This window comes from Symphalangus syndactylus, chromosome 3 (assembly GCF_028878055.3).
Source record: "Symphalangus syndactylus isolate Jambi chromosome 3, NHGRI_mSymSyn1-v2.1_pri, whole genome shotgun sequence".
In the NCBI taxonomy this organism is placed as follows: Eukaryota; Metazoa; Chordata; class Mammalia; order Primates; family Hylobatidae; genus Symphalangus; species Symphalangus syndactylus.
Window position 1 is genome coordinate 101,512,322 of NC_072425.2, and position 21,746 is coordinate 101,534,067.

The following is a 21,746-nucleotide window of genomic DNA, read 5'->3' on the forward strand; positions in this document are numbered from 1 at the left end:
CCAATAAAAGGAACCAGTGTGCCTTGAAGAAATGGCTGAGTGTAGGTCTGGGGCAGGGATAATACAATATGAACCTGGAAAATTTTGTAATTACAGAAGATAAGGATGTGGAAAGGAAGAAAGAGACAGACAGAGAAAGGAGGAGGAAAGGAAGGAGGGAGGGAGAATAAAAGCCTGTCAAGAGGACACAGAAGTCAACTTGAAAGAGTTCTCAATGACCAAAGCTGAAAGAAATTGAGCAATAAAATAAATAGCAATAGCATTGATTTATAACCCAAAAAATAAAATAAAGACTCATGGATCTATACTGACATAAACAAATGATTGAATAAATAAGTAAATAGAGAAGAAACAAATCTTTCTTATATAGTTGCCTCGCTATGAGTAAAGCCAGGCAGGAAGGAGTGAAACAGAAAATCTCCATCTAAATACCGCAGTAATAATTGCTGCAGATAAGATTTGGTCATGAATGTTAAAATTAGTGGGTAAAATTTTAATGAGAAACAGAATAATTGAATAGCTTCAAAGAACCTCCCCCAAAATAAGTATTAATTACTGTGGTGGTTTTAACATATATTCACATTTTCTAATACTCTTCCCTCTAGGAGGTAGAACTGAATTCCTCTTTCCTTGAACATGAACTGGATTTAGTGACTCTCTTCTATCAAATAGAAGATGGAAAGGAAAACAGTAACTTTACAGTGGAGAAACCTGGCATATACCATTTACAAAATAGATTAAGGTTAACATCACCAGTAGTGAGTCATGTTGATACCCTGTAACCCCTGATATGATACAATGGAGAGCACTTCACATCTGTGGTACTCTTAAAAATGCATAACACAAAGTCTTTGCTATTGTAAATAGTGCTGCAGTAAAAATACGTGTGCATGTGTCTTTATGGTAGAATGATTTATAATCCTTTGGGTATATACCCAGTAATGGGATTGCTGGGTCAAATGGTATTTCTGGTTCTAGGTCTTTGAGGAATTGCCACACTGTCTTCCACAATGGTTGAATTAATTTTTACTGCCACCAACACTGTAAAAGCATTCCTATTTCTCCACAAACTCACCAGCATCTATTGTTTCCTGACTTTAATAATCGCCATGCTGACTGGCGTGAGATGGTATCTCCTTGTAGTTTTGATTTGCATTTATTGAAGCACTATTTACAAAAATAAAGACTTGGAACCAACCCAAATGACCATCAGTGATAGACTGGATAAAGAAAATGTGGCACATATACACCACGGAATACTAGGCAGCCATAAAAAAGAATGAGATCATGTCTTTTGCAGGGACATGGATGAATTTGGAAGCCATCATTCTCAGCAAACTAACACAGGAACAGAAAACCAAACACCACATGTTCTCACTCATAAGTGGGAGTTGAACAATGAGAATACATGGACACAGGGAGGGGAACGACACACACCAGGGCCTGTCGGGGAGTGGGGAGCAAGGGGAGAGAGAGCATTAGGACAAATACCTAATGCACGTTCTGCTTAAAACCTAGATGATGGGTTGATAGGTGCAGCAAACCACCATGGCACATGTATACCCATGTAACAAACGTGCACATTCTGCACATGTATCCCAGAACTTAAAGTAAAATTTTAAAAAATTAAAATAAAGGCATAACCCCAGTCTATCCATGACAACACATAAGAAAGACCCAAATTGATAAACATTCTACAAAATACCTGACAAGTACTCTTCAAAAACTTTCAAGGTCATGAAAGACAAGGAAAGACTGAGAAACTGTCACAGATTGAAGAGCCTAAGAAGACTCAACCACCAAATGCAACATGTTATCCCAAAATGAAAAAGAAAAAAGAAAAAGTGTTACCAGAGAAAGTTGAAGAAATCTGCACCAATCTGTAAAATCTGTACAAATGTTAATTATTTTAGTTTTGATAAATGTACCATGGTTGTTTGAGATACTAATATTAGCAAAAGCTGGATGAAGTACAAGGGCACAGCTTAGCCTGTGGATTCCGGGCTAAGAGATCTAAGCTTCTGGCTTGTAAGGAATGCGAGCCCCAAGGTGGTCATCTGAGCCTTGGCTTTTCTTCTTCCCCTGTTTTATGCTCATGAGCACAGCTCCAGGCTGGCCAGACAGACACTCAAAACAGTCTAGGCTCTGTATGAGCAAAGTGATGACAGGGTCATGGGTGTCAGTAATTCCTGCAGCCTGTTGATTCTCCAAGTACCATCCTAAACTGGTTATCAAAGCCTTTTGAAAACTTCTTCTGATACTAGTTTTTATTTTTATAACTATAGTAAAATATATGCAGCATAAAATTTACCATTTTAACCATATTTAAGTTTACAGTTCAATAGTTAAGTACATTCATATTGTTATATGGCCAATCTTCAAAAATCTTTTCTTCTTGCAAAACTAAAACTTTAAACCCATTAAACTACTCCCCATTCCCCCTCCCTTCAGTACCTGAAAACCACCCTTCTACTTTCTGTCTATGAATGGGACTATTCCAGGTACCTCATATAAGTGGAATCATACAGTAATTGTCTTTTTGTGACTGGCTTATTTCACTTAACCGTGATCTCAAGGTTCATTCATGCTGATGCGTGTGTCAGAATCCTTCCTTCTTCAGACTAAATAATACCCCAATGTATGTGTACACCACCTTTGTTTATCCAATCATCTATCAATGGTCACATGTGCAGCTTTTGCCTTTTGGCTATTGTAAATAATGCTGCTAGGAACATGGGTGTATAAATATCTCTTTGAGATCTTGCTTTCAATTCTTTTGGATATGTGCCCAGAAGTGGAATTGCTGGATCATATGGTAATTTTATTTGTAATTTTTTGAGGAATTGCTGTATTGTTTTCCACAGCAACTGCACCATTTTACATTGCCATCAACAGTACACAAGGGTTCCACTTCTTTCCGTATCTTTACCAATGCTTATTGTTTTCAGGTTTTTGGTTTTTTGTTTTTGTTTTGATAGTAACCATCCTAAAGCGTGTGAAGTACTAGATTTTATTTTACACAATCAAACTAGGAAATCCATAGCACATGAGACTGGAAGTTCCTCCTCTTCTGAGTCAATCACAAATTTCCTGTGTTTTAGTCTCTTCTTGTACAAAATTGGGATAGTCCCTCTTCTTGCCTTACAAAACGAAAACAAAAATGTTTGCTCCATCAACATGAGAGGAAAGATATACCTAAGATTACCTTTGAATAAATGGCAAGATACTATTAGGAGTGTGTGAAGGAAAAAGGAAAACGGGGAGGACAATGTGAAGAAATTAGAAGTTCATGGGAGACTGAGCAGGAGCCATGAATAACCATAAAGAAAAATGCATCATGGTGTGCGAAGCTCACCTGCCATAACTGAATAGCCAATAGCAGAAAGTAAGGTGACTGAAGACAAAGAGAAAAGGAATTCACTCTTGCTGTTCTTTGAATGTGTCATGCCTGCTCCAGCTTTTGCCTCTGATGGAAAGTTTTCCTCCTGTTATCTGCAAGGGTAATTCCTTCCTCTCCCTCAAGTCTTTAATCATATGTCATCTTTTCAATAAGCCTACTCTTACTGCCCTATTTAAATTTATGACGCCCATCCAACCCCTGGAACTCTTGATTTCCCCTTACCCTCCTTAATTTTTGTATTTCTCATAGTTTTTATCACCTTCTAACAGACTATGTGGTTTACTGTTTATTGCTTGTCTCCCTCCACCAGAATGTCAGCTCTCTAAGGGCAGGAATCTTTGTCTGTTTTATTCATATATGTATCCCAAGCCGATAAAATAATCCTTAGAACATAGCAAGTGCTTAAGAAATAAAATAGAATGAAGGAAGGAAGAAATATGTGAAAAGGAGAGAGAAGTGCAAAAATAGAATAAAATGTTCCTAGTGCTTCAGTGATGGCCCCAAAATTCCTAGAGTGAAAAAAGAGAGAAATACGGTATTATTAAATTTATGTGCTAAAATGTTCATGATGTCACAGTCTGAGTTTTCTCTGAACACAAAGACTGATGTAAAGCCTTAGGCACAGGTAGTTTCTTTGGGAATATGATGCAAGGAGCAGGAATGAGGGACCAGTTAGAATGAAACAGAGAAGGAGAAAGAAAGAAACAGCAATACAAGGATGCAATGCTGAGACTGCCACTGCATTACAGATGACTCGTATCTGATCTGGCTGAAGCATTCGAAGTAGTCTCAGGAAATATCAGCGCTGTCTACTCAGGAGACAAAAGAGAGACAGACACAGTTTATCCATTGCCTTCTGTCTCCCAGTGGTCAAGGATGAGTCTACAGGCACTTGCAGGTTGCACATGCACGGAACTCAAGCTCCTGTCACTAAAAATACCATGATAACATGAAGCAGCCTGAGGTGAGTTGCTAATAGAGGACACCCATGGAAAGCTGCATGAAACTAGTCACTGAAGCACAGCTAAGAGGATGCACAGTGATGCACAAGAAGTGTCTCATACAGCACACCCCTGAGAATTCCTTCCCTGTCAAATTTTTAACCTTTCCTTAGTGCAAGTCCTTCCAAATACCTTTAAATACTGTGCATTAAATACTGTGCAAGCAGTTGCCCTAACTTGAAGCCTGTTTCACAGGAAGAGAATGAGAAATTTAAATGTGTATGGTTTCTAAAGGAGAAACAAGGGATCACAAGGTGCCCAAAGATAATTTGCTGTAATATAAAAATACCCTAGAGAAGGCCCCCAAAGATAATTTGGGGTAATATAAGAATACCCTAGAGAAGGCAGCAACTAATTCGTAAGTGAATCGAAACTACTGGTACCTTAAATGCCCCAAGGTATTTGATCCAGAGATCATACAGTATGGCTGACACTTAATAAACAAAGTATCTAACATCTTTCTGAAGAGCTGGTAATGTGGCAACCTTTACTCATCCATATGGGGCAGCAAGTAGACTGGAGGAACTTAGGCAGAGCTAGGGTATTAGGCAGAGCTAGGGCAGGGGAAGGCTGTAACAAACTACTTGCTCTTGACTCTCACTAGGGGGTGGAGAGAAATCACTGTGCATGTTTTGGGCCAATCATCCCTCCTCATTCAATGTCATTCAGTGTCAGAGATTGGCCAGTTCAGTCTTTGATGGGGACCACTGCACAAGGTGCAGGTATACAGGGATCTTGAAGGAATACCTGCACTTACTCGTTCAATGTCCAACAAGAACAGGGAGAAGAGAGGGAAGTGGAAGCAGAAGGAACACTTGGAGAAGTATGGCTGGCCAATGCTAGTGGGGATGAGAGGATTGGTTACCTCAAAATGGCTCAGTAAAAACGGGAGGAGGGGATGAAAGGAGGTAGAGAAGGATGTGAAGACAATAAGGATTTAACTACTAGAACTGAAAATAGTAGAAAGAAGATGACTAAAGTAAATCAAACTAATAGAGGCACTCATGGACACATACACACACACACACACACACACAGCAGAAAGCTCTGACACATTGCTGCCCTCGGTCTTTGCCTGCTCGTGTTAGTACTTGTAGAAAGCCCTGCCTGACCTTCCCAGGCTGAGATGACTCTGCTGTGCTATGGCCTGCCCTCCTCGACCACAGCTCTCAAGTAGTAATTGTTCTCTTGTCTGTTACCCTCTTCAAAGGTGAATTCCTTGAAAGCTGAGACCTTGACTCTTCTTTGTATCAGAGTCTCATTCAAATTGGAGTCTCAGTAAAGAGATGTGTGTTAAAAGAATGAATCAATTAGTCTTTCCATGAAATGGAGGTGTAGATATGAATGTAAAAATAAGTCCAGAAAAGTCAAATATGGAGTGAAGTTAGTTATGGCCAAAGACGAAACAAAACCTAATAAAACTAAGCAAATCTTATTAACAATACAGTTTTTTTTTTTTGTTTTCATACCAAGAGATTTTGATTCAAATTTTCTGGCCAGCTCCCCAATTCTGGCTCTAGGTTTAGAAAGAAACAGCTCTCACAGGAAATTCTCACAATCAAACATTTTCTTCAAATTCTGAGGAACTGATGTTTTCTGTTTTCAGTTGTATATTCAAAAAGGAACTTTCAATCAAGAATAAGAAAAGAATGAAGATGGTTCAGACATGCAAATATTTCTTCATGAGTCCAGTGATTCTGACACAGTGGCAGGTGTGACAGGAGTCAAATGATCATGCATGTTTAAAAGCACTCCTAGCACTTCTGGAACAGGTGACCCATGGACCACGCTTTGTGGAAAAGCTACTGTACATCTATTGAACTGCAGACAGAAAACCCCATCCTGACCAACTGAGTGACAATGGGAATTATGCCCAAGGGCATGTAAGTATCATCAAGAATTTGCATTAGTAAGTGTGTACTCCTGAACAGGAGGGACCAGTAAGCACTACGATTACATTCAGTGTTATCCATGTCCATGCCAGGAGACTGAGAGAGGAAACAGGAGCAACCCTCAGGCTTCTAAGACCAATGGACATAGTAGGTCAGAAACAGTGCATGAGAGTCCTATGCAATGGAGAGTGTGTAATAGTCAACAACAACAATTAAAAAAAAACAAATATGCTTCATAAGGAACTTTCATTGATTTTCCTGGAAATACTGAGGAGCTGTCTCGAGGAGTGTGGGTGGAGATGTGTTAAAGATGAGAAGATAATAAACAAGCAGAAGCTTAATAGAGTGAGGCTCCAGAGGGCACAGAGTATTCTTTGGTTGGAGAATTTCACCAGTGGATTTTATCAAGGCCCTTGACAGTTTAAATAAGCCTTGGCCGCAACATTAAGGGAAATGACCGCAATACAAGGATGAATGATATTTCTGAGTAAAACAGAGTATAAAAAACATTTAGAAATGAAAAGCCTTGCTGTCACCAAATCCAGACAGCATCTTCATCCATTACTGTGTTGCCCATGACATTACATATAGGGCAGACCCTTAGAAGATTCTCCCAATATTGGTTAACAGAGGTGTCTACCCAAAGATGTAAATCAAGCAATCTAAATGAAAGCACATTTCAGAACTTTAATCACCACATGAAAAATAATGATAACAAGTAAGAAATACAGTGAGATCTCAACAGTGCATCTTGAGCTCGATCTGGAAAATCTAATATCTAAACCAGTCTGATGCCATGACTTGCTCTTCCAGGAGTAAATTTGCATGAGGGTTGTTGGGCTTGAGATTTTTTTTTTTTTTTTTTTGCATGAGTACTAGGGGGAAAAATCCATGGTATCTATCTTGAATGTTGCTCTCTCATCCAGTTCCAGGTGAGGAGCTATATTTCCAAAGAATTCTGAGAAATTCATGGGCACAAGGAATGCTATTTGGTGTAGAGAGATAAGGTAGGATACAGACTGGGTAACAGGAATTCTCCCTTTAGTTTTCTGCAGACTTTAGTGTGACTCAGACCTATTGAGACTCCAGCAAGCAGCAAAAAAAGAGTGGCCTCAGCTCGGACATCAGCTCTCTTATCGGGTGCATGAGCAACAAGGCCAGGAGGGTGCAGCCAAGTCAAGTGCCTTCCCAGGCAGCAGAAATCAACTAGGAGCCAGAATCAAAGGCCAGGAGGTGATCATTTGTAGGTTCACGTGCACCATCTCCGAAGGACTTCCGCAACACTTGGAGAACAGCTGCAAGTTCTGAAAGAGTAGGTGGGGTGAAATTTGTGTTGTCACTATTAATATGATCTGCATTTATACTCATATTTGGTGAGGCCTAGGCAATTCCACATTGCACAAATACAGGAAACGCAACTTCTCCAGAAGATATTCCCTCTGTAAACTGGCCCTTCAAATCATTAGTGTATTTGTAATGTCTAGGAATTTAGTCATTCAGTTTTTATATCATATTTATTATGTGGTTTTTACTCATTATCTAGTTTTTCTTGTGATTACATTTCATCTCTTTACCTGGATTCTGAGTTCTTTGAAGAGTGGAATCATGTATTCCAATTTTTTTTTTTTTTGAGGCAGTGGAGTCTCACTCTGTTGCCTAGGCTGGAGTGCAGTGGCACAATCTAGGCTCTGTGCAACCTCTGCCTCCTGGGTTCAAGTGATTATCCTGCCTCAGCCTCCCGAATAGATGGGATTACAGGCGCAGCCACCATACCCAGCTAATTTTTGTATTTTTAGTAGAGATGGGGTTTCACCATATTCACCAGGCTGGTTTCGAACTCTTGACCTCAGGTGATCCACCTGACTTGGCCTCCCTAAGTGCTGAGATTACAGGTGTGAGCCACTATACCCGGCCTGTATTCCAATTCTTTTTTGCTCCTGAAATAACAAAATGTCAAGCACAGCTTAAAGAGCTCAGAGTACATGGTTATGAAACAAATGGAAGAAGCGTACTTAATTATTTAAAGAAAACATTAGAAAAAATGAAGCATGTATTAAAATGTAAAGTGGTGCGAATACATGGTTTCAAATCAAATTTCAGAAATCAATTAAGAATTAGAGAACAGTAAGGCATCCCATCATGCAGAGACAGTAAGTACATCTTAACTAACAGGACAATGCCAACCAAGCCACGATGGCAGGAAATGAGCTCAACTGGAAAAAGACTCTGGGTCCGTTAGCTATGCCTGCCTTGGATGAGGTATGGGGGATTTGCCACATTTATGACACCTCTTTACCATTGTTCATAGGATAGAGAGACATTGGAAAGTAAAAATAGGGGGGAGACGAAATAAGACCTGGATCTCTACACTAACTTTTGCTGCTTGTTTTTTACTATTTACAGACAAAACACAAGATACAAGCATCACAAACCGGGAGTGTTTTTTAACTTTATTTTGAAATAAGTTTGGACTTACAGAAAAGTCAGGATACTAGTACAGAAAGGTATCATACACCCTTCACCCAGCTTCTCTTAATGTTAACATCTTATATAACAATAGTGAAATTATCAAAACCAGGAAATAAACATAGAGATTATATCATTAACTAATATAGAGAGATTATTCAAATTTCACTAATTTTTCCATGAATAGCCCTTTGCTGGTCCAGGACCCAGTTCAGGATCTCACTTTGCATTTAGTGATCTTATCTCCTTAGTCTCTCCTGATCTGGGACAACTTCTGAGTCTTTGTCTTTATGACCTTGACACTTTTGAAGGCCAGGTTTTTTGTGGAATATCCAAGGTGAGTTTGACATTCTCTCATAATCAGCTTAAGGGTTGTATATTTGGGGCAAGAATCCCAAAGAAGTCATATTGTGTCTTTCTCACTCCATGTATTCTTAAGGGGCTTCAGAAGAAACCAAGAAAGCAGTGGGGAAATGCTAAGCTGCATTAAAAGATAAGACGGTAATGTTTTCAAGAAAGAATGATGGACTGTTGACAGAAAAGAAAATGTCTTGGTCAGTGGGAGTGTGGGCACAGTGAAATGGCATCAGTCCAATATGGCTGGAGTGAGAATAAAATTGGTACAAAAATTTTTTAAAGTGACTTGACAGTATGTATCATACATCTTAAAAATTTTTATAAGACCTTTGACTCAAAAACTTTACTTCTGAGAATCTATCCTGAAAATAACCAAAAACCTTGCTATTTACCAGACTGTCATTTAAAATAGCACGAAAATGAAGAAAAATATCTAAACATCTTTATAATAAACAGTTGAGTTTGTGGGTTGTTGTGTTTATTTTATTTTATTTTATTTTATTTTATTTTATTTTATTATTTTATTTTGTCTCCCCAAACCTGAGCTGATTTAGGGGAAGCCTCAAGAAGTGAAGAATTCAGGGCTTTACCTCCCACAGTGGAAGACAACCAGGACGTGTGTCAGCGACCTAGGCTCATCCAATCAGATACTCAAGGGATTTTGAATATTGAGGGAGTGACACAAAGAGCCACGGGGTGGTTGGAAATTAACAATAATTGAGGATATTTATCCTGTAAACTACTGAATCATATTATCCGAATTCATATGTTCACCATGCATCATGAAAATTAGCATGTGAATTGGAAAGTAATTGAACTCTGAGAATTGTACTGAGGATATACAGTACTATGGACTGGCCTGTATCTCCCTAAAATTCAAATATATAGAAGCCCAAACCCTCAATATAATGCTATTTAGAGATAGGGCCTTTGGAAATGGTATTTAGAAATAGGGCCTTTAGATGAGGGTAGGAACATTATGATGGGATTAGTGCCCCTATAGGAAGAGACACCAGAGAGTTTGCTTCCCCACCTCATTCCCTCTATCTCCTCTCTCTCTCTCTTTCTCTCTCATTATCTCTCTCCCTCTCTCTTTCTCTCTCTCTATCTACTTTGTGAGGCCACAGGAGGAAGGCAGCTGTGTTGCTGTGTTAGTCTGTTTGCATTGCTATAAAGGAATATATGAAACTGGGTACTCTATAAAGAAAAGAGGTTTATTTGGCTCATGGTTCTGCAGGCTGTACATAAAGCATAGTACCAGCATCTCCTTCTGGTGAGAGTCTCAGGAAGCTTACAGTCACGGAAGAAGGGGAAGAGGAGCCAGCATGCTACATGTGAGAGAGAGGGAGGAGGTGCCAGGCTTCTTTAACAACCAGATCTCGAATGAACTTATAGAGCGAGAACTTACTCATTACCACAAGGATGGAACCAAGTCATTCATGAGGTATCTACTCCCCATGACTCTAACATGACTCCTCCCACCAGGTCCCATCTCCAACAGTGGGGATCACATTTCAACATGAGATTTGGAGAGGACAAAACAACCAAGTCATATCAGCAGCCATCCACAAATCAGAAAGAAAACCCTCACCAGGGAACCAGATCAACTAACACTTTGATCTTGGACTTCCCAGCCTTCGGAACTGTAATAAATACATTCCTATGGTTCAAGCCACCCAGTCTATGGTATTTTGTTACGGTAGACCAAGCTGATGAATACAGCATATGTGGGAAGATTTGGAGAACTTTAAATGCCTTGAACCTTCAACTGCCACAGAAGTTTCAGCTCTTCCATCTCTGTCTGATGAAGTTATCTCTACTGTACTTGAAGATCCCGTAGTAATCTCATATGAAGAACTTGCTTTGCAAGGAAAAGCCAGTTCTCTCTTTATCCTTCATTTCTCTCTACTACTAGTCTTCAGACTATATAGTCAGATCCCAGAATGTCTTGGGAATACAATTTGAAAATCAAACACTTAAGAAGCCTTATATACCAAAAGAATTTCTGGGCTCTACAATTTTATGTCAGAAAAATCTGGGAATATGTGTGGAAATGAATTCTCAAGGTGCTCAAACAAGTGTATTCAGCACAAGTACATTCACCAAAGATTATGTATTTGATCAACTAATTCAAGCAGCTACAAGTGGTTTTAATTGGCATTAGGATGATTTTCCTGAAACCTAGACATGACAGTAGACAATACTAAATAAAGTTGGCATGCCAGAAAAAGAAAAACAGCCTTGGTTGGGTGCAGTGGCTCACACCTATAATCCCAGCGCTTTTGGATGCTGAGGCAGGAGGATTGCTTGAGCCCATGAGTTCAAGATCAGCGTGGGCAACATAGCAAGACCCCATCTCTACAAAAAATTTAAAAATTCACCAGACACTGAGGTAGGAAGACAGCTAGAGCCTTCCTATCACCAGAGACTGAGGTAGGAAGATAGCTAGAGCCTTCCAAAGCAAAACCTATCTCTATAAAATAATTTTTAATAAAATTTTAATCTTGGTATAATAAATAAGAAGATAGATAAAGAACTAATAATATAGGAATACCAAAATGGATTAGTCATATTCATCTTCACCCATCCTCTAACTTGTCCTTCAAGGGCACATGACACTTTGTTCACCATGGCATTGAGAAATACACTGGCGAGAAGACTGCTAGCATCTCTGAAAAGCACTTAAGTGGTTCTTTCCTAATGCCAGGACACTGGTAGGAGACACTGCAGTGAAATGAGCTCTTTTATTTCCTTGGGGACGGCAGGATCCTGAGATGGCAGAGGCTCAGGAGCCCTGATGAAATGCCCAACAGAAAATGGTAATAGCTACCACAACAAAAAGAAGGGCCAGGGTGAAAATTGCAGTGATTGACTTAAGTGGGCTTTTTGGTAGAGGATAATTGTCCATGAGGTCCATAGCACCAAAAGAAATGAGTAGACTACCAAAGCACATCTTGATTCTGTAACTAAGTCTCCAGGCTGGTGAATAGAGACCTAATAATCACATATCTCACAGATACAGAGCTCCTTAGCTGAGGAAGAATCTGCACGTCCTTGAGGAGGGCTTTGCAACACACAAGAATTTACTGTGAATCTTCTCCCTAAACTTTAAAGAGAATCTGTGACACTGGGGACTCTCAGTCACTTGCTGAAGCTAACTTTAAATCTTGGTCACCCTAAGCACCACTGGTGTTTTCCCTGTGAGAGAGGGTCATATGCAAGTCTGCTGATAAATATTGATCAATTCTGAACCAAGAGCACTTCATTGTAGTCTGGGTGGAATCTCACAATTAGAGATTATTTCCCCTTTTCTTGGATATGCCATTGCTGGTTCATCAGCTGACAGAATTCCCTCCCTGGCTCCTTAATTTAGGGGCCAATAAAGTGGTAAATCTTAAGCCAGTCAGACCCAGGATTTCAGATATATATATATTTTTTAGATGGAGTCTCCCGCTGTGGCCCAGGCATGGTCTCGGCTCACTGCAACCTCTGCCTCCCGGGTTTGAGTGATTCTCCTGCCTCAGCCTCCCAAGTAGCTGGGATTACAGGTGTACACCACCATGCCCGGCTAATTTTTGTACTTCTAGTAGAGACGGGGTTTCACTACATTGGCCAGGCTGGTTCTCAAATTCCTGACCTCACGATCTGCCCACTTCAACCTCCCAAAGTGCTGGGATTACAGGTGTGAGCCACTGTGCCCAGCCTCCTTCAGACATTTTATACAGCCTGCTTTACTTTCCTGAAATAAAATTCATAGATAATAACATACAAACCTAAGTTTTTAAAAGGCAATAGAATGGCTTAAATGTAATATGAAGAAAAAAGCATAAGAAATAGAAAGAAATACTTAGGCATGATTGCATTAGAAGTCATAATGAATTACTCAGATGCTTGTTCCATTCACTATACTCCAGCCTGGGTACAGGGTACATAGTACCCTATGAATGTTACAGCTGTCAGTGTAGACCAATGCATGTGTGTCGTGCTGGCAACCCAAGTGCCATTACCTTCAAAGATGTGATTTTGCAAAGTGGTGTGAAACTCTTTAACCATTCCAAACAAAGTAAGACCAAACCCCAATTTGCATGGGAGTTCCACTGCAGGAAAATTTGAAGAATATTGAAACTATGAAAGCACAATTAGCATTCCATGAAAGATGGAGTTAGGTCTTAGTCTATAGAATATCTGGAGTGTTACTGCAATTTGTGCAGTAGTGGGATGATTCTCTCTTGCATAGGTCTGTCTCGTATATGACATCCCTGGCCCTTATCCACAAAATCTAGTAGCACAGATAATCATTGCAGTAATGAGAAATGTACTCACGAATTTCCAAAATGTCCTTTCAGGTGATACCACCCACACTGAGGACAAGTGCCTGGAGTGAAGGCCATTACAGCAAGACAGGGCAGCTGGAAGCTCCTGGTGGTCTCTCTCTCTACCAAAATGGTAAATCTCAAGGACTGGTGTCTTCCTCCAAACCTGAAAATTGCAAAGGGCAAGATTCTTTAGAATATAAACTATATGATGGCAAGAACCTTTGTTTTGTTCATTTACGTGTTTCAGGTCTAAAATAGAACCTGGCACTTAGGCATTCAATGTCTATTTGTGAAACAAATGAATAGACAATTCCATTTAAGCATTCAGTTTAGTCTGTGCATAAGACATGTGGGTCTTAGAGAATTAGTGGTTACACGTTAGCTTCCTCAGTTGGTTGCTTTACTTGAAAATACAGTTTTAGCTGTGCTATTCTTCTTGAAGCAAATACGTGTAGACCTTAGCAGCTCGTATATAACTTTTAATCTAAGAAAACATGTTTTTCTCTATATATATTTTCAAAAGCAGAAAGGACCAGAAGCAGTTTGCTACAATCTGGAAGACAGCATAGTGCACCTTTACTATCTTGCCTCAGAATCATACAAAATCTCTAGCTCTGTGCCAAAATTAATCCAAAAAAAGTCATTATATCCTCCCACCGTTGATTGTGGTGGCTCTCTGTATGGATGGCATCATGATGATATGATGTGGAAATCAAGATCCAGATAAATTATCCTAGAAACCATGGAAATATATCTATATATGACAAAGTGGAAGATAAATCCCATAAAAATATAGGAAAGTGTCAACTCAAGAAATCTTATGGGATCTAATATCAGCATATTCTTTCCAAGAGGAAGGGCAAGTGGCTGTGCAACAAGCCTCCTATCACAAAAAAAAAGGCATAATACTCATGGGGCTTCTCAGTGTATTGGAGGCAATAATAAAGGATGGCACAGTCCGAAATGAGAGGTCCACGACCAGGATTCCAAGCATACTATGCAAAGTGATCATGGCTACCCTTGTCTCCCTAATTCCCATGTCTTTTCACCATTCCATAAGCCACCTGAATGTCCTTTTATCACATGTTCTACTTAAATTAGCCAGAGTTGATTTCTTACATTTGCATGCAAGAACCCTCATATGTACAGTTTCCAAATTGAAGAACAGCAAAAATTACAGTTACAATAAATTCACAATCATAAAGAAGTATTTATATAATAGTAAGTAAAAATAGCAAGATACAAAATGTTATGCACTTAAATGAGTACAATAAATATAGAAACTGCATAGAAAACATTGGAAGGAAATATATCAAACTGTTGAGTGGTTTCCTCTGATAATGGGAAAATAGATGGTTTTTCTTTTTCTTTCTATGTCTATTTATTTCTAATTTTCTATAATGAATACCTAATTCATTTATAATAGAAAATGCTTATCTTGTAAAAATCAGGTTAGCAGGAAGATAATAAACCTGCAAAGACTCCATATATTAGACACTGTTAATGTTTCTGTGTGCTAAGCTAGACTAAAATCCCTTTTCATAAAAAAAAAAAAAAAAAAAAAAAAACATGTTAGGATAAATGAACCAGTACAGAAGAGTTCTTTGAGCTCATTAAAAGTCACACGTAGCTTTCTTCTCAGGAGCTGCATTTATTACTCTCCCTGCCCAGCTGACAGAAATCACCAAACAGGTCTATGAAAAAGGAAGTATAAAAGGTACCTTCAAATGAGAGACCAGAGCCTAGAAATTTGCTGTATTCGTTTCCTACCATGAACTCAATTCTTAAAACCATACACATTTACTATGTTACAGTTCTGAAGGTCAGAAGTCTAAATGGGATGTCAGCAGGGTTGTGCTTCTTCTGGAGGCTTTAGGGGAGAACTAGTTTCTTTGCTTTTTCCAGCTTCTAGAGGCTGCCTGCATTACTGAGTTCATGGCTCTTCCTCACATGACTCAGACCTCTCTTTCCATCACTACATTTTCTTATCTGACTCTAACTCTACAGCCTCCCTCTTCAAAGGACGCTTGTGATTACAGTGGGCCGATCTAGGCAATCTAGGATAACTCCCCATCTCAAGAGCTTTTACTTAATCATATCTGCAAAGTCCCTTTTGCCATGTAGGGTAACATATCCATAGGTTTCAGGAATTAGAATGTGGATATCTTGGGGGGAATAGTGCATTATTCTGTCTACTACACTTTGCTTTTCAAAACCATAGTGATCAAATGAAAGACTCATTGCCTTCCTGGAGTAGAGGAGGAATATGAATCAATCCTTTCAGGGCAGTTCCCCCACTCCAGGTCCCCAGCCTGGCTAGTCCCAGCAGGTGAGGGGCTGATAAAGGAGTTGAGGTGACCCCCCCAACCCTCAAACAGGGCTTTATGATATTGCATTTTAAAAAGAGATTTATTGATGATTTTTTTTAAGTTTGAAGACCACCGTGCTCCTTGAAAATGCTCGGGCAGACTGAGAAATTCTTGATTTTTTGTTGTTGTTGTGACTTCCTTTTATTAGACTAGCCTGTTTCCTTCATAATATCTGCCAGACTGGAGAATATTCCACATTTACGTGGTAACTCCTCCCAACAAATGATTTTATATCTGCCCAAGACAGAAGCAAAGTATAAGACATGAGTCATAACGCAATTATAAGGCATCTTGGGAAAGGAAATAAAAGAAGAAAATGAAAGCTGAACTTTATTCTGGGATGGCTTTTGCTTAATATCAGCAACAGTATATCAAAACAACTAAAGAATCCCCTTTTCACACAATTTTTTTTACCATATATTGCCAGTTTGGTGGAGTTGGGGAGAAATTTTGTATGTTGTGTGTGTTTTATGTTGTAACAGGCTATTGTTTCAAGAAATACATTGGTGTATGATGTCATGATTTACAAAATGTTTCACACACATTATTTGTGGGTATACATTGTTTAATGCATTTAATAGAATAAACATTCACTTTTAACAATATCTTTGTCTCTATTAATATTTCAGCTTAGCATCAAAGTGGTACGATGGTAATTTTTTAACAACTGGCTCCTTCTTCCACATACCCCTCCCCCCCAGAAAAAGCCCTGATTGAAGATTTCCATATGTAAATATCCCTGCCATAGTTGATTGCAAGCTACCAATGCATCGCTCAAATGGGAGTCAGGATGTGCACAATCAGCTCTTGCAAGTAAATTGGAGTGAGCTCCAGAATATCACTCCAGTTTAGCATTCAAGCTTCCTGTTAGTGGAGCCGGATCCCTAGAAGGCTTAACTAGCAGAAAAACATTACCGTTGGAAGAAACATTACGGTGATACTATGAAGCCCAAACCAGTTTTCACAGGAGTTATGTGATGTAGTGGATACAGTGTTCCGCCAAGTTGCTCTCAGGTCCTCTTTGCTGTTTGTGGCTTCAGTGTGCCTTAACCTCCAACAAATGACACTTGTTACTCTGCTTTGGAAGCAGCCCTCAAGGCGCTGAACCTGCTGGCTCCGCCCTTACGTGGTGCTCAGCCAATGACTGATTGGGGGCGGGACCAAGCAAACCCAGCTGCCTCTCTTACGTGCTTCCCTGCGGGGTTAGAATCCTGAGACTTAGCTTGGAATCACACCCTCAGTTCCCTCACTCTTTTCTATTTGTCCAAAGAGTGTTTCTCTAGCAAATCACTCACACATGAATGCTCATCTCAAGGTCTGCTTCTGATGCTAAACTATTAAATCGACAGAAATGTGAGGAGTTCTTACTCATGTTTTCTAAAGCTCTGGCTCCAGGGTGTTCCGAAGACAGTAGAGGGCTGTTTGATCATCCTACCACTTTCTGATGACTCCCAAGCATGGGAGTGGCATTTAAAAAGATGCACAGTGAGAAAGGTATGCCATAAAATGGGGGAATTCTTCTTATATCATAAGCTAACTAGATCTTTTCTGGCTGAGAAAAAAGGATCTCTCTGCTCTCTGTGGAAAAGATTCCATTTGTTTTTGGAAACACATCCTGTAACTAAGTGGAAAGATCCACTGTGCTTGTAAAGATGATGCCAACTGCACAATCTGTAACAAGAAATGTCTATGTAACAAAGCAAAGGAAAGACACAGGTATTGATGCCTGGAGACTCTCTTTGGTTTCCCACACACAAAAAAACGAAGAACCCAGAGGAATATTTGTGCTTCCAGACTAAAACATAAAAATCCTACTACCAGAAAATTTTAAAAAGTTCTTCACAACCAGGGATGAGCATTCTTTCACTGTGTAAAGCACATACCTGTTGGTATCCTTACTTGACTGAAGAAATGTGGGTGAAATAATGCCTTTACTTTCTGTGCAAATCATAAAACTGAAATAGGGTGAAATACACTGTGTGATTGGAAAATGGGAAATACAAAAAGACCTTTTTAGATTTTCATCTGTCAGGCTTTCATTGTCCTCTGGAAGAGGAAACGTTAAATTCTCATATAGCTTCTAAAGAACAGATAAAGCAGTCCAAAAATAAAGCAGTTGCTTCCAGGCAAGGATAAAAATATGAATAAATTGGAAATATTGCAGAAGTTTGTAATTTGTGTTTGCACATGAATTATTACCACAGTTATTGAAAAAAAGCAGTCCAAACATAAATTCTGAAGCCATGCATTCTCAGACACCTTGCAAATTACCATCTAAAGATAGAGCATAAGGGGTTAAATATTGAGACATTCTTTTTTATTTTACTGATGTAAAACCACTCCACCTAATTATAAAGTTTTCCCATTTGAGGAAAAGAATGATTTCAAAGGAAAGATCTTTAAAGTGCCACAGATTGGAAATAGATTAGCAAGTTAAGGAACATAAATTGATAGAAAATTTTTAATATCATGCTAACTTTGTACATAATGGTGATGAAGAAAAGAATTGCAAAAGGGTGCCAGGGTTGTAAAATTAATTACAGACTTTATTTACACAAGATATTACGTATGGAAGCAAAGATATGACAAAGAGATTGTTATGAACTAGTGTTTATGTATGTTCAAACTTGTTGCTCACAGAAAGACAAGTCCAGGAATGAATAAAACACATCACCCACATATTAGGGTTGCACACAACTTCTTTACTGCCAGAGAAATGCAGCTTTACTGGACTCAGTGCCTTTAAGTAAGAAGTAGGTTTCTAGAGCTGGTAAAGAAATACAAGTGAGAGACGGAAAAAGAGAAAGAGTAATCCTGCAAGACCATTCAGCTTCAGAGGCAATAAGCTAATATCTGAAATAAAATAGATTTGTTTCTCTCAGGTAAAATCTTGAAGGATCCCTATGAATGTTTCTTCCATCCCCATTGTTCCTTTGTCATCTTCCCCACAGAAGTGTATTGGTGGCAATTTAATTACAATTATTATTTTCTTCCGATTCATTCCACTGGTATTGCCCTAGGCCTTCAACTTTCAAGTCCTAAAGTTGTTCCAGGTAAAATCTTGTCTCATATTTTTCACAGTTCTCACTTGTGACCATGTGGATGAGTGATAAGCAATGGGAGGAGAGGACACAAGGGAGGGGGCTAGGGAAGAACTAGAAGCCAAATAACAAAGCCTAGTTGGAAATTGTCCCATAGAGACATTATCTTTGACAGGCGACTAAGTGCATATCATCTCCTAACCCTATCTCCCTTTGTGCTGCACAATGGCACCAGATTGTGGCACTGAGGTTCCATCCAATGCCAGACAGAGGGGAGATGTGTGTAGAAAACAATAAGCCATAGTGTTGGTTTCAAACTGTGGGTGACAAGTTGCTAACAGGCTGTAGCCTGACACAAGGCTGGCAAGGGACACAGCAAGGAAACCAATAATGAGACACTGTTTGCATCCACAAATGGGCACCTAGTAAAGAGACATGAAGAAAAGGTCACTGGGCAGGAATGCATGACTGACAGAGCACAAGAAGGTAAAAGTTGTTCACCCTGAGAAACATCTGTTCATGGCCAGCAGCAGCCATGAGCCTGTGAAGGTGAAGACTGGCCCCTGAGGAGCTGCTGCAGAGAAGCAGGGTGCGGTATTCTCCAAGTTAGCAATGACAATCCAATGGGTGCCCAGTGCACACACCCTGACACATGCAGGTTTTAGGAGTCCTGTTTAAGGACTCATCACTGCCCCTGGGTGTTATTTAATCTTACTGAGTGCCATGATTGTGATAATCCTTGGGATTAAAAAGTAAACTACAGCCAGTGCTTCAGAACAGGGCTGTGAAGAATTGAGGAACATGGGTGCACTCAGTATGTCCAAGAAAGCTCAGTAGACTGCACATTTTCAAGACACTGAATAAAAGCTACAGGAAACTCACTGATAAGAAAAACTGAAATGACTCATGGGTCCGTTTGAGGTTATTCCAACTTAGATTATGAAAGAAAGAGCACCTGAGATCTGAGGCCCTTCTCGAGGGCAAATATCTGAGAAATAGTTCTGAATAGAAGTGTACACCATCCTTTAACACCCAAAAATCAGTCGGGGTTCAGACCAGATGAGCATGTGTCTTCTACTCCATGTCACATTGTCTATCATGCTCTTCTGCTTGGTTAAGTCAGTCACTTTGTATCTACCAGGAAGTACCATGTCAAACAGGTCACCCAGCCTTCTCTCTGTGTGTGGATTCTTGACGGATATCAAAGCCAAGATGATTATAAACAGCCTGACAACTCTATTAAGACAAAGGAGATGATTCTTCAGTGGTTCAAAGAATTCAAAACAACTCAGTTTGTTACATATATATTTCAGACAACATTCCAGAAAAAGAAAATTTTAAACACATAACGAGCCTGTTAGATATTAGTGTAAATGGAATGTAAGCTGTGTTTTTAAAGGCCCTTACAAATTACTTTTCTTCTAATGTGCTCTGAGCCAATTCCATGAAGTTGGCCTGTTATATTTAATTCTTTCAAATGCCACTACCTTAATAAAGGCTTCTGTCGAAGACCTGCATGGCTTGTTAAAAAGCGTCACCATAAAAATATCATCCAGTAGTCTTTGAAATTTTCTAAAGCAAAAGAGCAATTAGAATGTAACTCAGGTTTAAGTTTAGCTGGATTCCAATCCAATTAGCTTTATAAATTAACGGCTCTTTGTATTGCAGCACTAGAGGAGGCTGTTTAATTAGTCAGGTTTTTGTTTCCAGTCTTACTTCAGAACTTCACATTCTGAGTTACAGAGTTTTAATTGAGTGAATGAACATTCATCTAGAAAAGTGTTTGTGCTCAAACTTCTGTCAGAACACCGTGGTAACATAAAGGTTCTCAGGTGTAACACTCTATCTCCAGAACTATATAGTGTTTATGGCAGAAGTCACAAATAAGCTCCCTACGGTACGCCAGGCCTCCAGATAACTTTTCTTTTCTTTAACTTTCTTTTCTTTCCTGCTCTATTTGTTTTATTTTTTCTTCCGTCCTTTCATTACCAGGACAATTTTTTTAAATTACTGTTAAACCAAGCAAATTCATAGATCTCATATATGTTCTTGAAGAGCAGAAGCAGTGGAGCTGAGTAGCAGCTGCCCCTTTTGAATGGGCTAGATGCTGTCCTGTTCTTCCCTGTCCTTCCTAGGCCTGTGCTGTTTACTTACTCTAACTACCTGGCTCTTGTGGGCAAGGGTTCACATTTGCCACCACTTTTGCAGTGCTTATCTCACCTTAAGGTCATATCTTTCTTAAAACTTTCCAGTTCTTTGCAATAGAGACTCTACAGCCAGGTTCTGCAATAACTTTCTCCCCTTTTCTCATCAAGCACTCGGGGAATAAAATCAGTTCACCAAATATTAGGATATAGAGGCAATTAAGATCACCATCAACAAATGCTTCAGTGCCAATAGATATTAAAATGGCCAAACATTGCCTGTGATTTGGCCTAAAAATGTAAGGGTAGAAGTTATTATCAAAAGGAGGAAGGGAAAGGGGCAACATTCAGGAAAGAAGGGAAAACTGAGCGAATGAGAAGGAGATAGGAGAGGCATAAATGAGAAGGGAAAGATTGTCGCTCTGATAGAGGGACCCCTACAGTGCCAGCCACAAGTCTATCAGAACCCCAGGGGTACCAGTTGTTTACCCAGGATTAAAGCAGATATCCTGGGTAAAGCAGAAAAACAGATATTGAATAGGAGGAAGAAAGAGTCGGGATATTACCTACTAGGTAACAACTTTATGCAATCACTTGGAACATAAGGAGGGATGTCCCATGTGTTCCATACAAATCTATTAAGGAAAAGAAGTTCTCCTGAAATGTGTTCATTTCTCTCAAGGTTTTGCTGCTTTGGGTGCTCGAGCCCACCTAAAAGTCAGTAATAGACATTAATCTCATCATCTTCTAAGCCAACCAT

General features: G+C 39.4%; 1 protein-coding gene across 1 annotated transcript in view; it reads right to left on the reverse strand.

Moving 5' to 3' along the window:
* The window catches only part of NXPH1 (neurexophilin 1), a 382,907-nt gene that overhangs the window by 348,372 nt on the left and 12,789 nt on the right, over positions 1–21,746 (reverse strand). Inside the window, exon 2 of the mRNA XM_063637085.1 lies at positions 13,440–13,595. Coding sequence (XP_063493155.1) covers positions 13,440–13,595 — 156 coding nt within the window. The remainder of the gene's footprint in view (positions 1–13,439; positions 13,596–21,746) is intronic.